The following is a 13828-nucleotide window of genomic DNA, read 5'->3' as shown; positions in this document are numbered from 1 at the left end:
TAGGTACAGAAGAGAGGCAATTTTGGACCAGGGATCACCTGGAAAGGGGCAGGTGCTTTCTAGGTAAACTCAAAACTTAGTAAGATGCCAATGGAACTGGAGGATGGGTAATAATGTTTTCTTAATTAAATTTAATTGGTTTCAGCATGCTCAGACCTATGGTAGGATCAGTGTGAGACAGGGATGGAGTTGCTGTTGGATTTGATTGGAGGCTGATGTGCTTTCACATCCCTTGTCCAAGGATTTTGCCTCTTTCCTGGCTGCCTCCTGGTCACTGTGAACATCAAAAGCCAAACTGAGCCATGGTGGGTGGTTGGCTCTCTGCAATAACATTTTCACAGAGTCTYAGACTGGTTTGGGTTGGAGGGGACCTTAAAGACCTCGTTCCAACACCTTGCCATGGGCAGGGACACAGGGCAGAGCCAGCCTTGTGGTCACACTCGGGGCTCGGTGTGGGAACTCCATTGCCCATWTGGCAAAGAAATATCAGGATTTCTGCTGGAAATTGCCCTCAAGTAGGAACAGTGCCCCCCTCAGCCAGGGGGGTGGGCTGAGAGCCCAAAGCACAGCCCAACAACTCCCCAGTTTGAGCTGGGCTGGCTGGGGCAGCCCTGGGACACGGCGGGGCCGAGCGCAGCCCTTTCCTCTCCATCTCTTCTCTCCCCGTTCCCGTGCAGGACGTTCCCATGTGCGTGGGGAAGTGCAGCCGGATCGTGGGGCCGTCCCTGCTGGTGCTGGGCTCGCTGTCGGTGGCGGCCGGAATTCTGCTGCTGTTCCCCGGCGGAGCATCCCGGTACCTGCGGGAGGGGCGCATCGGCCGCCACGCCAAAGCCGTGCCGGGCGTCTGGGGCGGCGGCATCGCCGTGAGTACCGGGGGGTGTGCGCCCTTCCTCCGGCTCCGGAGGGATGGAGAGGGCCGCCTGGCTCCCCTTGGTCCCCCAGCAGTGTTTTCCTCCCCGCAGGTGCTGCTGGCGGCCGCCCATGTCACGGCGCTGGGGTGGCGGAGCTCCGGCTGCGGCAGCCGCCACCACGTAAGGGACCCCCAGAACCAGAGCGGGGCCRGCAGAGCGGGCGGGATGTGCCCGTGTCCCTTCTCTTCCACGGTCCCGAGTGGGACAGGCGGGGATCCCCCTCTCCCGTGCCCCCCGGACTGTGACAGGGTCTCCCCCGGACTGTGACAGTGTCCCCCTCTCCCGTGGTCCCAGGGTGGGATGTGGTGGGTGTCCCCTCTCCCATGGTGGGTCCTGCCGGGGTGTCCCCTCTCTCTAATGGCCCACGATGGGCCGTGGCAGATGCCACCTGCCCCGGGGGACAGGGCTTGATGTGAGTGCCGGGATGGGCTCTGCAGGTCCCGCCTCTCCCTGCCCCTTTCCCTCCCTGCCCAGTGACGGCTCCATCCTCAGCCTCAGCTGGGGAGGGGAGTTTCCCCATCCCAAACCCCGCAGCTGCCATTTGGGGTCCCCCTGACTCTGTGTGTCCCCCGGGTGTCCCCTCAGGCGTTCATCTCGGTGGTGCTCTCCAAGCTGGCGCTCCTGGGCGCTGCCTCCTGCTTCGTCCTGTCCGGGGTGGGTTTGACCAATGGTCCCCTCTGCTTCTACAACACCAGCGAGCTCGGCCTGGGCCACGGGGCCCTCTGGGGTTACCCCTTCCTGGATGCCATCGACCAGGGCCCCGATGCCAGGTGAGGACCTCATCAATTTATTGCTAATTAAGTGGATTAATTAAGGCGGTAGCATGGGTGGGTGTTTGCAGGTGGTGATTGATGCAGGACTGGCAGCTCAAGAAGTTCTCACCTCCCACGGATTTCTACCCGGTCCTTTCCAACTCCATCACCTCCTCCTGGCCCTGCCCACCCTCGGGATGAAGGATGGGGTGTCGGGCACCCTGCACGGTCGAAATCGATGGGATCCCCCTSCCCTTCCTGTCGCACAGGGTTGAGAATTACCTGTACAACCAGAGAGCCTGGAGCATCTGCCTGGAGCCCGAGGGCATCGTCACCTGGCACGTCTCCCTCTTCGCMCTGCTGCTGCTCATCAGCGTGGCCGAGATGCTGCTGGCCCTGCTGCAGATCGTCAATGGCTGCCTCGGCTGCCTCTGCGGCTTCTGCGAGGGCAAGTAGGGCTCGGSATGGTGCCCGGAGGCTGCGGCTCGGAGGAGGCACCACCCCAGGTGTCACTTGGCTGCTGGCATCAGCCACGGAGGGGCACAGCGGGGACTGTGACATCTGCCAGCTGCAGGAGCCCCAGGGGTGATGGACAGAGTCCCCGGGGGATGGACAGAGTCCCCGTGGGGATGGACAGAGTCCCCAGGGGATGGACAGAGTCCCCGGGGGGATGGACAGAGTCCCCTGGGGGATGGACAGTGTCCCCAGGGGATGGACAGAGTCCCCAGGAGGGGAGGGACAGAGTCCCCTGAGGGGATGGACAGAGTCCCCAGGAGGGGATGGACAGAGTCCCCAGGGGGATGGACAGAGTCCCCGGGGGGATGGACAGAGTCACCGTGGGGATGAACAGTGTCCCCAGAGGGATGAACAGTCCTCCAAGGGGCACGAACCCCCCCGGTGGTGAAGCAGCGTTTGGGGCCGATGTGCCAAGAGCTGCTCCTGTGCAATCCCCCGGCCTGGGGCACACCCYTCCCTTTGGGGCTGGACACTGCCCGGTCAGGGGTGCAGGTCCAAAACCCCAGCAGGAGCCCAGCAGCACCTCAGGCGCTCCTTGTGGCACCAAAATGAGCCAGAGAACAAATTCACTGACACAATTTGAAGCAGCAGAAAACAGAATTTTTTTATGACAGCACTGGACACATTTGGGAGATTTCCCTGTAACTGAAATGTGAAATTTGTATTTGTTCTACTGTCATCAGACACGTTCACTACAAAGGATTTCCTAGCTAATACATAAACGTCACTTTCCTAGAATTAATTTCATGCCTCCACCCTTTCCTGAAAGGCCTTTTTTGGTCCTAGAAGGTTGTCTAAAGGGGTCTGTGGTTGCACTCACTGAGTGCCCCAATTTTGTGACCTTGCCTTGCACTTCTCTCCGGGCATGAGAAGTTGTCTCATGTTGTTTCTTGTTACATAACTTTGCCAYAAAAGTCACTGTGWTCCTCCTTACCTGTTTCTCCCCTGGTTCCAGCTCTCTTTAGCATCCCGTGGCCTGCTTTTACATCATTTTATCTAATTTGCTAATTAGTCTTTGAGTTCTGTTTTGCAGCTTCAAGGGAACTGGAAATTTCTGTTCTCCACATTGTCTGTCACTTGTCAGCCTCTGCCYRCCCYGGGTAYAGAATGAGACACGGTGGTGWCCCAGACAGGAGAGCTGAACTCCARCTTTTGTTAACCAGGTCACGTTTAGGGCAGGAGAGGGGCAGGAGACCCGAGGAGCTGAGCTGGGGCACTTGGACACAGTTGTGCTGGGGCAAGCAGAGCTGGAATTGAGATGCAGCCCCCCAAAATTCCCCCAAAGTTCCCCCAMACCTGTCAGGAGCAGCTGCTTCTTGTTCCCAGGACCAGAACCCCACTCCTGTGCTCCCCATAACCTTTCCAGGACCCTGAGCCTGCCCGTRCTGGGAGGGGTTTGTCCCCAGGCTGACCAGGGCCAGGGGAGGGCAGTGGTGGCCACAGCACATTAAAACCCAAAGCCCTGGCCAGGTAAAACAGTTACTGGGTCACTGGGGTGGCTGAACCCTGCTGGAACCTGAGCACCACCCAGACACTCATCCCAATCCCATGGGATGGGAGAGAATCAGAGGGGGAAAGGGAGACAATTCGTGGGTTGGCATAAGAACAGTTTAATAATTGAAATAATAATAATGAGCTGTAATGAAAAGGACATTAACAACAAGAGAGAACTAAAACCCCAGACAGACAGTAATGCAACACAACCATTTCTTTGTCATCAGCCCAAATACAAAACCCAGCCCCATCCCAGCTACGACAAAGGAACAGAACTCTAACCCAACCCAAACCCTCACAGTGACTCCAGAGAGACCACTGAGAAACAGTCTTTTCATGAAAAACAAAGAATTTAACATTACAGAACATTTAATGTAGGATAACAATTTATAACAAGGGAAGGAAGCCCCTCAGAAGAGGGTGCTGGTACCAGATGTGGCACAGCTGGAGCATTTTGTCCCTGGCACTCAGGGATGGCAGAGGGCACCCCCGGCTGCCTCCCCCTGCACTGCTGCTGCTGTCCTCCACTTTCCAGAGATGGGGAGGAGCCTGAGCTGGGCTGGGGGCAAAAACCTCCCCACCCAATATAATTTAAAAAAATAGCAATAAAACCGAGCTAAACCCCAGTKTGGGGACAGTGACACGGCTCTGTGTGACATGGCTGTGCTGGACGGTGGCTCTGGGGTGATGGAGCTGCCCTGRGGGGCTCTAGGAGATGAGGCAGCTCCTCGGCCGCCTCTTGGCGCGGTGGCGAGTGGGGCCGCGGCCCGGCCGGGGGACAGTGGCCGTCAGGGGGATGTTCTGGAGCACATCGTGCAGGGTGAACATGCTGAAGGAGATCTGCTCGTAGGGCGAGCGCAGCCCGTTCTCGTAGAGGCAGGCGAAGGCGATGGCCGTGCCGCCGGCCACCGGCGCGTCCCTGTAGGGCAGCTCCATGTACGCCAGGTCCGAGTAAGCGCTCGGGCCCTCGTAGATGACCCAGGGCTCTGTCCAGCTCTCGGCGTCCCTGGGGAAGGTGCTCAGGTGAACGCCCATGTTGACCCGCGACATGGAGCTGGTGGGGTGCGAGTAGAGGATCCACGTCGGCGCTTGGAAGAACGGACTGGGGGTTGCTGCAGAGTCCCCGCGGACAGAGGCGGCACTGTGGGCATCATCGCGGTGCTCTGGGCTRGGACAATCCTCACGGGGCTCCTCTTGCTCGCGGTGGCTGCTGATGGGCGGCTCAGTATCTCCGGCCGGGTGCCCAAAGCCCCGGAGCAGCCCGGGCAGCGGCACGGCGGGGTCCCGGGGAGGCACGGCGGGGTCCCGGGGAGGCACGGCGGGGTCCCGGGGAGGCACGGCGGGGTCCCGGAGCGGCACGGCGGGGTCCCGGAGCGGCACGGCGGGGTCCCGGGAAGGCACGGCGGGGATATACACGAGCGGAGCGGGGAAGCCGATAACGCTGCCGTGGCAGCCGTGGGGCGGCTCCACCAGCCGCTGCACCAGCTGCCCCCCGTGGAACACCGCCCCATCGTCCGTGCTGAGCGCCTGCACCCTGAAGCCCAGGGRGCTGCGGGCGTTGCAGTAGAGGACGTTGGAGCCGTCCTCCTCGTCCACCGAGACCAGCTGGCACTCGCCCGTCTGCAGGTTGGGGATGAACTCGCCGAAGCGCCAGCCGCGGCCGTGGTCGTCGCTGTAGAAGGCGAAGGAGTGCGGGGTGGTCTTGCAGAGCTGCCCGAAGCACTCCTTGCAGTCGATGTGGTAGCTGTAGGCGGGCACCAGCAGCCGGCCGGAGCGCAGCTGGATCCCGTGCCCGGGGCCCAGCGCGAACGTCGCCCAGTCTGGGGAGCGGAGATGGGGCAGGTTAAAGAGTGACCAGCGCGGTGCCCGGCGTGGAAGGGCYCCCAGGGCTTCCTCCCAGTCACACCAGGGCAGGTGGTGCCGAGGGAGGGGAGCAGAGCCCAGCGCTGCCTGGCTGCCCTCACACATRGCCCAACCCACGGCGATGGGGCCGCTCCCTCTTCTCCCCATCCTGATACAGATATTCCCTCCATCCCTTCTCCCCTCTGCTTGAGGTCCCCTTCCACCCTTTTGGAAGCTTGTGGGTTCCCTATCTCAAGGACACCCCCAGCGATGTGGCTCCAGGAGGACAAACCCCATCCCCACCTCCCCCTTTCTCTCCCCTCACCCCAACCCACCCCAGCTGGGTACCTTTGATGGTGGCACCAATGACCTGCTGTGTCAGGTCCGTGGCTGCGCTCCAGCTCAGGCCCTGGTCAGCGCTGGTGACACAGCACAGGCGGGTGACATTTTGGCCAGTGACAATCTGGTAGGCTTCAGGCGTCCTGCCCAGCACCGTGATGAAGAAGAGGAAGAGGGTGTCCGTGAACTCATCGTAGAGCGGGCAGGGGTTCATGGAGCGATGGTGCTGCAGGGTTGCCGTCTCCAGCACACGCATGTCTTCCCACTGCCCAGGGAGCAGGAGGAGGGGGAGATGATGGAGAGGGGTGAGGGGGGTAAGGACCACCCTACTTGTTTACCCAGAGCAGCTGTGGCTGCCCCTGGATCCCTGGAAGTGTTCCCGGCTGGGTGGGACAATGCTTGGATGATGATGGGATAGTAAAAGGTGTCCCTGCTGTGACAGGCATGGAAGGAGATGGCCTTTGAGGTCCCTTTGTTGCCTTAATGGCCAGATTTGAATTATAAGGCAGACACAGTTAAGGGAAAGGGAAAACCTTTTTTCCCCTCTGTATTTTAATGGGATCCCAGGTGCACAGCTCATCAGGTGGAAAATGCYAAAGGTGCACCCTGTGTATAATACGTATGTAATTTTTTACAGACCTCAGAAATTAGCTAATCCATCTAAAATTCCCCAATAAGAAACTTAACAAATGAAGTAATGTCCCCCTATTCTAAAGAATCTCTCCCCAGGATAAGGTCAGAGCCCAGTTTACACAATGTTACAGAGAGAAGTTTGAGATGATAGCACAGGGCACACTGACCCCTTCCTGAGGATGTTTGGTCTCTGCTCAGCAAAACCCCAAAACTAAACTGGAATATCAGGCCACAAGAATTACAGACCTGTAGGTTAAGGGTACAAGGAATACATAAGGGCCACAGAAAATGTCTAAAAGAGTACAAAAAAATAAAACACAAAAATCCCCAGGCATCCATCACCTTCCAGCACAAACCAGCTCACAACCCTGATTCACTTCACCCCTCCCAGCCTCCCCTCCCCACGGGGCTGCCACAGGAGCTTGGCTGTGCCCCACACAAGCGGTGAGGACAGTYCCCGGTCTGTCCCCAGCCCAGGGGACACCCCTGTCCCACCTCCACGTAGCTGCCGTAGATGGAGCCGCGGCGCAGCACCAGCAGGTTGGCGTGGGCATCGTCGGCGCTCAGGCGCTCCTCGGCAAACGCCAGCAGCTTGGCCACGCAGGGCAGGTAGAGCAGGGCGGGCACACGGTACGTGACCCCGGTGGATTCCCTCTCGAACAGCACGGTCCGCGCCGGGAAGTGCCGGGAGCCCATGGCAGCTGCGGCAGAAGGGTCCCGTGGGTTGGTGAAGGCGGCGGGGCATGGCCGGGGATGCTGGGCTGCCCTCGGAAGGGTTTGGGGTTCATTTGGTGGGTCTGGTAACCCCCCGGGAGCAGGGGCTGAGGGGGCTGAACGCGCCCTGACAAGGTACCAAGTGGGGCCAGGACATAGGGTACCAGCGAGGAGGGTGATCCGGAGACCCCAAAATCAAATGAAATAAAATGGATTTGATCTTTAAGATGCGCTCCTGCGAAATCAAGGCCAGTGAGCAGAGGGCAGRGTGAGCCCTGCAGCTCCCTGCTCTCTTCCAGCGGGCGTTGGGAGGGCAGAGCCCACAGAGGAGACCCCCAAASCAGCCCAGCTCATGGTGAGAGGGTMWGGGAGKGTTGTGTCCTGTGCCTCTGGTGCCTCCAGTGCAACGGACCCAGCGGGGCCCTTGTTCCCCCTCCTCTGTGGGGGAATCTGAGGTGCACAGCACGGAAAGGGGGGTCCCCGGCCAGGCTGTCCCTGTGGCACTGGGTGAGAGCTGTCCCCAAACACCTTTCCTTCAGGGACAGGAGTGACACGAGGCTCAGCAGTCCCGTTACGTGTCCCTACATTTCCCTGGAATTTATCACCACAGAGGGAGATGAGCACCCACTCCAGGCTCAGCCATGACCCACTTTCGCCCGTGGTTTCACAGGAGCTTTTGCTGATTCGAGACCCCCCGGAGAAAGWGAAGGCACTCACCGGGTCCCGCTCGGCTGCAGTGTCCCCTCGGYCCCAGCACGGGGTAATGCCGGCTTTCTGCAGAGCTGCCGCCTCGCTGCTCCGCTGCCACCCCCTCCCCTGGCAGGGTCCCCCCTCCGATGGTCACGGGGCTCCCACGGCCGCGGTGCCCGGCAAAAAGCGCTGAGTCAGCAGCGGCGCCGCTGGTGCGGTGCCCGTGGCACAAAGGAGCCCTTATGGGTCCGGACAGCGCCGGGGCCCCGCGGCTGCCGAGTGTCCTTGCTCGGACCCCCTGGCAGGGGAAGCAAGGGCATCCATGGGGCTGGGATTGCATCTCCCGCCTCAGTTTCCCTCCTCCGGCAGGCTGGGAGAGGTTAGATTTCCCTGTCCAGGCGCTCCAGCCCATGTTCACCACAGCTCACCGTGAGCTCCCCAGCCTGGGCGCTGTGCTCCAGAGGCTCCCAGCCCTCCCAGGAACCCCAGCCTTCTGTGGACCCCCAGCCCTGCCAGGACTGCCAGCCTTTCCACGATCCTCAGCGTTCTCAAGGACCCCAACCTTCCCCAGATTCCCCACCCTTGCGGGACCTCCAGCATTTCCAGGATCCCCCAGCCCCATCAGGAYCCCCAGCATCACAGAATTCCCAAACTTCCCAGGACCCCCAGYTCTCCCAAGATCCCCAACCTTCCCWGGAMTCCCACCTGCACACAGAKCAGCTACWAAGAAACTATTTTTATAYTTATATTCCRTCTTTGTCATCAGTTTAGYTAAAAGAGCTTGACAAAATTCACATGGCAAGCCAGGCATCAGAAGCTCCAAGGGAAAAACTGAGGCAGAGGCTGCAGAACAATCCCAGAAGGGTGGTCCAGGGYGAGCACGTGTGGCTCCAGCAGCTCCGCCTGGCTGCTACAAATGCCTCCCAAGCCTTGGGTTAATTCCAGTGAGGGTTCCCGTAGCAGGGCACTGTGAAGGTGTTGTTAATCTGGGTTGTTCCTGCTGGACACCTGGGCTGGTTAACCCCTGCCTCAGCTGAGGAAAATCCCGGCTCAGGTTCTCACCCTTCTCCCCCTGACAGCACCATTCCTGTTTCCCTGCTGGAGCTGCTGCCCCACAGCTTCACCCCAAAAGCAGCCCTGCCAGCCAAGTGACCCCAAATCCATCCTCCCCATCCTGCCAGCCCAGGCCCTGCTGCTGTGGCAGTGCCAGGAAGTTTTGTGAGGATGGCAGCACCAAGTTCAATGGATTTGCTGTCACCGCTTGTCACCTGTTCCCAACACACCTGTCAGTGCCAACAGTGAGATTCATTTTAAAGCTGAGCCAGCAGCTCCTCCTGCTTGGGCTGCTCAGGGTAGCAGTGGGGACCTGGATGGCATTGGTGTGCCCAAAGCTGTGCCTCACTCCAWCCCCTCCTAATCCATGCTGCAGAGYTTGGAYAACACATCAAGGGGAGCCCCAAAAAAGCCTCTGCTGATAAAGGGCCTCAGGGATGCTGAGCCCAAAGGAGCACCCGTGCCAAGGGACTCCTGCCTGAGATTGAAGGGCAAAACCACACCACCTCCTCCCAGGGGAGCACCAGCCTGTCCCACATGGGACAGAGGCCCTGCACATCGTGACAATGTGAGGGACACAGTTTACATGCCACTGGGCAAGGYAGCCAGCCTGCCTGGCTTCAGGTGCTCAGGACTCCCATCCCAAAGGCAGCTCGTGGTGATTATTCCTCACTGAGTGTGGGTGCTGCTGGATGGGACAGCCACCATCCCCCTGCTCCTCATTTCCCTGCCCCTCCCCAAAACCCCCCCAAATCAGGACTTACTCCAGTGAGCTGTGACCAGACTGGACGTAATGATGGATATCAAATAAAATCAAATGAAGGCAAATGATCACACTTGTGGTTAATGATTAAGAGGCTGGAATGTCTGGGCCAGCTGCAGCCAGCCTGGCTCTCTCCAGCTGGGAGCARGCAGGAGGGAGCACCCAGGATCCAGCCAAGGCAAAGCCTTGGGCTCAAGGTCCCCAAAAAGGGACCAACCACCAACTTGGTGACCCCAAACAAAGCCCCACTGCCTCCTCTCATGCACAAGAGTCCTGTGGGTCCGTTATGTGTCAGACATGGGGTGATGCAAAGCGGTGGGAAGCCTCAGTGGTTTGCCACGTGTCCTAGTTGGGCATTGGGTGTCTCATCTTCTCCTGGGGTCTGGTCCACAGCAATGGCAATCCCAGCTCCTTCCTCCTCTTGTGYGGGTGTTGGACAGCGTAAAGGTAGGACATGTACTGGAGCTCTGGCATGACCATTTGCTGACAGGTTCTCAGAGTCCTGTTGTCCAAGTCCTGCTTGAGGTTGTACCCCAGGATATTGGCAACCCCTGACTGGAAAGGCAGGAGAGCTTTGTTGCTGATGTTATCCTTCCCCACTGCCTCCTGCTCTGACAGACAGGTCTCCATGAGCTCCTTCTGTCTGGCCCGCAGCTGATCCACCTCCTTCTCCAGCACCTCGAGCCCTATGGTCTCCTCAATTCTCCTCCAGAAGCTCTGGTTGAAGTGCAGGTAGAGCTTCCAGTCAAGTGAACACCACGTTTTTATCCGCTCCTCACTTTCTGGAGTCAATGTCTGGACAGTGTCGTGGCTTCTGGAATTGAGCTTGAAGTAAATCACATCATCCAGGTCCCAGCACAAAGYATGCTTCAAGAGGATCATGGACTCATCAAAGTAGTCTGCTATCAAGATGAGCTGGAAGTTCTGCTCGATCTCCTCCAGAATGGTCTGGGTGTGCTCTGGGTCATCCTCTGCATTGTTATTGTAGCCAAAGTCAAACCACATGATGTTCCTGGCATAGATGTTCTGCCTGTAATCTGCTGGGTGGTAATACTTGGTGGGCRATGCCAGGAACTCGTTCACGTCCTTGGATCTACTGAAGGCAGGGACATTGTGCTTATAGTAGATGTAGGAGGACTCCAGCAGACGAATGGGGTTCCTCAGGATGGAGAAGTAGAAGGTGTTGGSTGCCATCACCTTTTGCACCTATTTGTGGGAGGAAGAAGAGGTTAGTCCTGCTGTCCCACCCAGGTTTCTCTGCAGGTGTCACGGCTCTTCCTTACCTCCGAGAGGTTAAACCGCAGGTGGTTGCACATGATGTTGTAATTTTGGCCAATGGCTTCAAACCCCTCCACAAAGCGGGCCAGGAAAGTGCTGGGGTATCCCAGGTGGAAGAGCTGGCCAGCGGGGAGGGCGACAGTGAGGTTGTACCTCTCTGCAAACCTGTACATGATGTTGAGCACAGTGCTGCTGGCCGTCTTGTGGGTCTTGAGGAACATGACATTTGTCTTGGCATGGCACAGCGTGGGAGGGATCAGCAGCTCCTCTTGGCTCTTTGAGATTCTGCAGGAAGGACACGGGTGGGGCAAAGAGGCTCTTGGGTGCTGCACCTCTTTTCCAAGACCTCGCAAAGCCAAACCCAGGTGCTCCTCTGACACCACATCTGCAGCTGGTCCAAGGCTGCACACAAGGCAGCCCCAACCTCCAGTGTAGATGTCAGACAGTTTTCTCCTTCTCCTGRTTCTCATTTACCAAATACTTCAGCTCAATCCCCTTTTCTTTTCCCACACAGCTGATTTTGTCCCAAAGAGCTGCRCTTTGGCTAATTTGATTCCTTCCCCAAACATGGATCTAGGATCTAGTTTTGGGCCATCACCCTTCCAGCATTAGCCCAAGTCTCATGATAGATAAATCAGGTGTCAGAGGTCACATCCCCACTGCACCACGCATACAAAACTGAAGAATCTTGCTTCTGCCTCACTCACCTGTAATTCTTATTCTTCATATGGAAGAATCCTGAGAGGAAGGTAAGTCCTAGGCAGAGGCTGAAAATGATGAGACACCTGGCAGGCCTGGAAAAGAAGAAGAGTTTCAGGGGATTTTTATCTGATAGTCCTTCCCCAAACCACCACATTTTGCATCTTGCCCCTGGCAACTTAAATCACCAGGAGCACAGTTTTACATCTCAGTGGTGGCAGCCACTTTTGGCCTCTGAGCTGTGTCAGTAGCCCTGGCATTAGAGGCACGACAGTGAGAAGTTGCATTTTCACTGTGACTCTCCTARTTCTGGCCTTTGGCAAGACACAGTGTGCTTTGGGCAGAGACTAAGCTCTTCCCACAGCCTCCTGCTCTTCTTTGGCTGCCTTTTGTTTCGCTTTTCTTTTGGTTTTCTGGGGCTTTAGAGCTTATTCACTATTCAAACTCCTGGATTACTCACTAGAAAATGAGCCCTTTGTAGGGGTATAACGACTTCCCTGGTGAGAAACCTGAGCAGCTCCTGTAATCGCATCGCTGCAGAAGATGGGAATAGGCAAAGACCCCACTAAACTGAGGTGCTTTTTCAATATAAATAGGATTTTTCAAGACAGAAAATCAAATAACCCAACATAACCCATAATGGAGTAATTATGCCCCGCTTTCAAATGGGAGAGCTGGATAATGATGAGGGGAGAATCTTTCCCAACACTAATTAAGCAAATACCATATATCAAGATATTGTTCCCCATGGCAGGGGGCTGGAATGGGATGATCTTTAATGTCTCTTCCAACTCAAACCATCCTATGGTACCATGATCATCACCAGTGCATTCCAGCTGGCACACAGAGAGGATTTTTTTAAGATTTGATGCCCACCTAAAAGGAATTTTTCACTACCAAGCTTGATCTGATTTCTCTTACCCTAGAAGTTTTTAAAATTCTGCATGAATTCCATGTTTTCAGACATGCCCAAAATGCAGCAGATCTGGCTCAGGCTTTATACACTGGTTTGAGAAGATATAACCCCAGTTCACAGCTGGGTACAGTCACAGTTGTGGTTTCCATTCTCCAAAGGGAGCGAGCAAGCCTTCAAACCCTCTTCCAAGAGCCCTTCCCAAAGCCAGGGAAGAYCCTCAGCCATAGCTGGTACCAACCTCTGACAGGAATTTGCAGCACAGCTTCTGCACAGAGTTTCAAGACAGAGCTGCAGGCAAGACCTCATCAGGATTTCCTAATGTTTTGGTCCCAGGCCTGTTAGGGAGATGGGAGTGGAACAATCCCCTGTCCATGGAGATGAGATGGGGGAAGAAAGGCAGAGGAGCCCATGTGCAGCAAGCAGGCCACGTGTAGTCCCTGTCACTCTTCTTGGTCTTTCATTTAAATTGAAGATGCCAGTGGTGTGATGTTTTTCCAAAGCATGTCACCCTGCCTGCCTGGACATCCTTCCCGAGCTGAGATCCTCCAGCTGCACCTTTTCTGTCCAGTTTAATGGGTGCAGTAACAGTCCATTTATTTCTTTAGATAGTGTCCCCAAAATGGCAACTCTGAGTGATGCTTTATGGGGCAAACAAATCACATACACCCCAAACCATCCCAAAGGCAGATCCACATCTTAATGTGCTTTAGAAGAACTGTCAATCCCTTCTGCTGCAAGAAGACAGGCTCTGTAGACCTCCACACCATATCACCTCAAGGCACCCCACAATATTTTAAGAATTGTTTATTTAAAGAAAGGATTACAAAGTGCCATTCTACCTCCAAATATTCAGATGTATTCAGCATACCAAGCTTATCTCCAGCCTAACTGAATGCTCTCATTTTGTCTGGATGTGCCCCAAACAGAACAACAGCTAGATTTTGTTCCTGGAGACACAGGAAGGAATAAAGGTTTGAATTATCTAAGCCAAAACTATGGCTACTTCCTGGAATGGCCAGTTTTAAGGAGCAAGAGTGACTGATCTCTGCAGCACATGGTCCATGGAGGTGCCAGCCCCCACGTAGAAATGGCAGACTTCTTGTCTCAAGGGTGACAAACAATGAATGATCATGGCATGGTGCTTGTTCCTGTGCCAGGGATGGATGGATGGATGGATGGATGGATGGATGGATGGATGGATGGATGGATGGATGGATGGATGGATGGA

General features: G+C 56.5%; 3 protein-coding genes across 3 annotated transcripts in view; 1 reads left to right on the top strand and 2 right to left on the bottom strand.

The window, feature by feature from the left end:
- Positions 1–662: 662 nt before the first annotated feature.
- TM4SF19 (transmembrane 4 L six family member 19) lies at positions 663–2326 on the top strand. Its single transcript, XM_057380995.1, has 4 exons — positions 663–863; positions 963–1031; positions 1497–1681; positions 1933–2326. The coding sequence occupies exons 1-4, from the start codon at positions 687–689 to the stop codon at positions 2117–2119; spliced, it is 618 nt and encodes a 205-aa protein (XP_057236978.1). The 5' UTR covers positions 663–686; the 3' UTR covers positions 2120–2326.
- A 1853-nt stretch (positions 2327–4179) lies between these two features.
- NEU4 (neuraminidase 4) lies at positions 4180–7183 on the bottom strand. The gene is made up of 4 exons (XM_057380991.1): positions 6983–7183; positions 5864–6119; positions 5025–5493; positions 4180–4943 (listed from the first exon to the last, which is right to left on the bottom strand). The coding sequence occupies exons 1-4, from the start codon at positions 7181–7183 to the stop codon at positions 4382–4384; spliced, it is 1488 nt and encodes a 495-aa protein (XP_057236974.1). The 3' UTR covers positions 4180–4381.
- A 2669-nt stretch (positions 7184–9852) lies between these two features.
- The window catches only part of GAL3ST2 (galactose-3-O-sulfotransferase 2), a 5800-nt gene continuing 1824 nt past the window's right edge, over positions 9853–13828 (bottom strand). Inside the window, exons 2-4 of the mRNA XM_057380992.1 lie at positions 11693–11779; positions 10991–11270; positions 9853–10913 (exon numbers count right to left, since the gene is read on the bottom strand). Of these exons, the coding sequence (XP_057236975.1) occupies positions 10053–10913; positions 10991–11270; positions 11693–11779 (1228 nt within the window). The 3' untranslated portion in view covers positions 9853–10052. The remainder of the gene's footprint in view (positions 10914–10990; positions 11271–11692; positions 11780–13828) is intronic.

Source organism: Malurus melanocephalus, unplaced genomic scaffold (genome assembly GCF_030028575.1).
Source record: "Malurus melanocephalus ecotype Western Australia unplaced genomic scaffold, MMel_1.1 scaffold_485, whole genome shotgun sequence".
In the NCBI taxonomy this organism is placed as follows: domain Eukaryota; kingdom Metazoa; phylum Chordata; class Aves; order Passeriformes; family Maluridae; genus Malurus; species Malurus melanocephalus.
The sequence above is the reverse complement of the archived record's forward strand: the minus strand, read 5'-3'. Positions and strand labels throughout refer to the sequence as shown.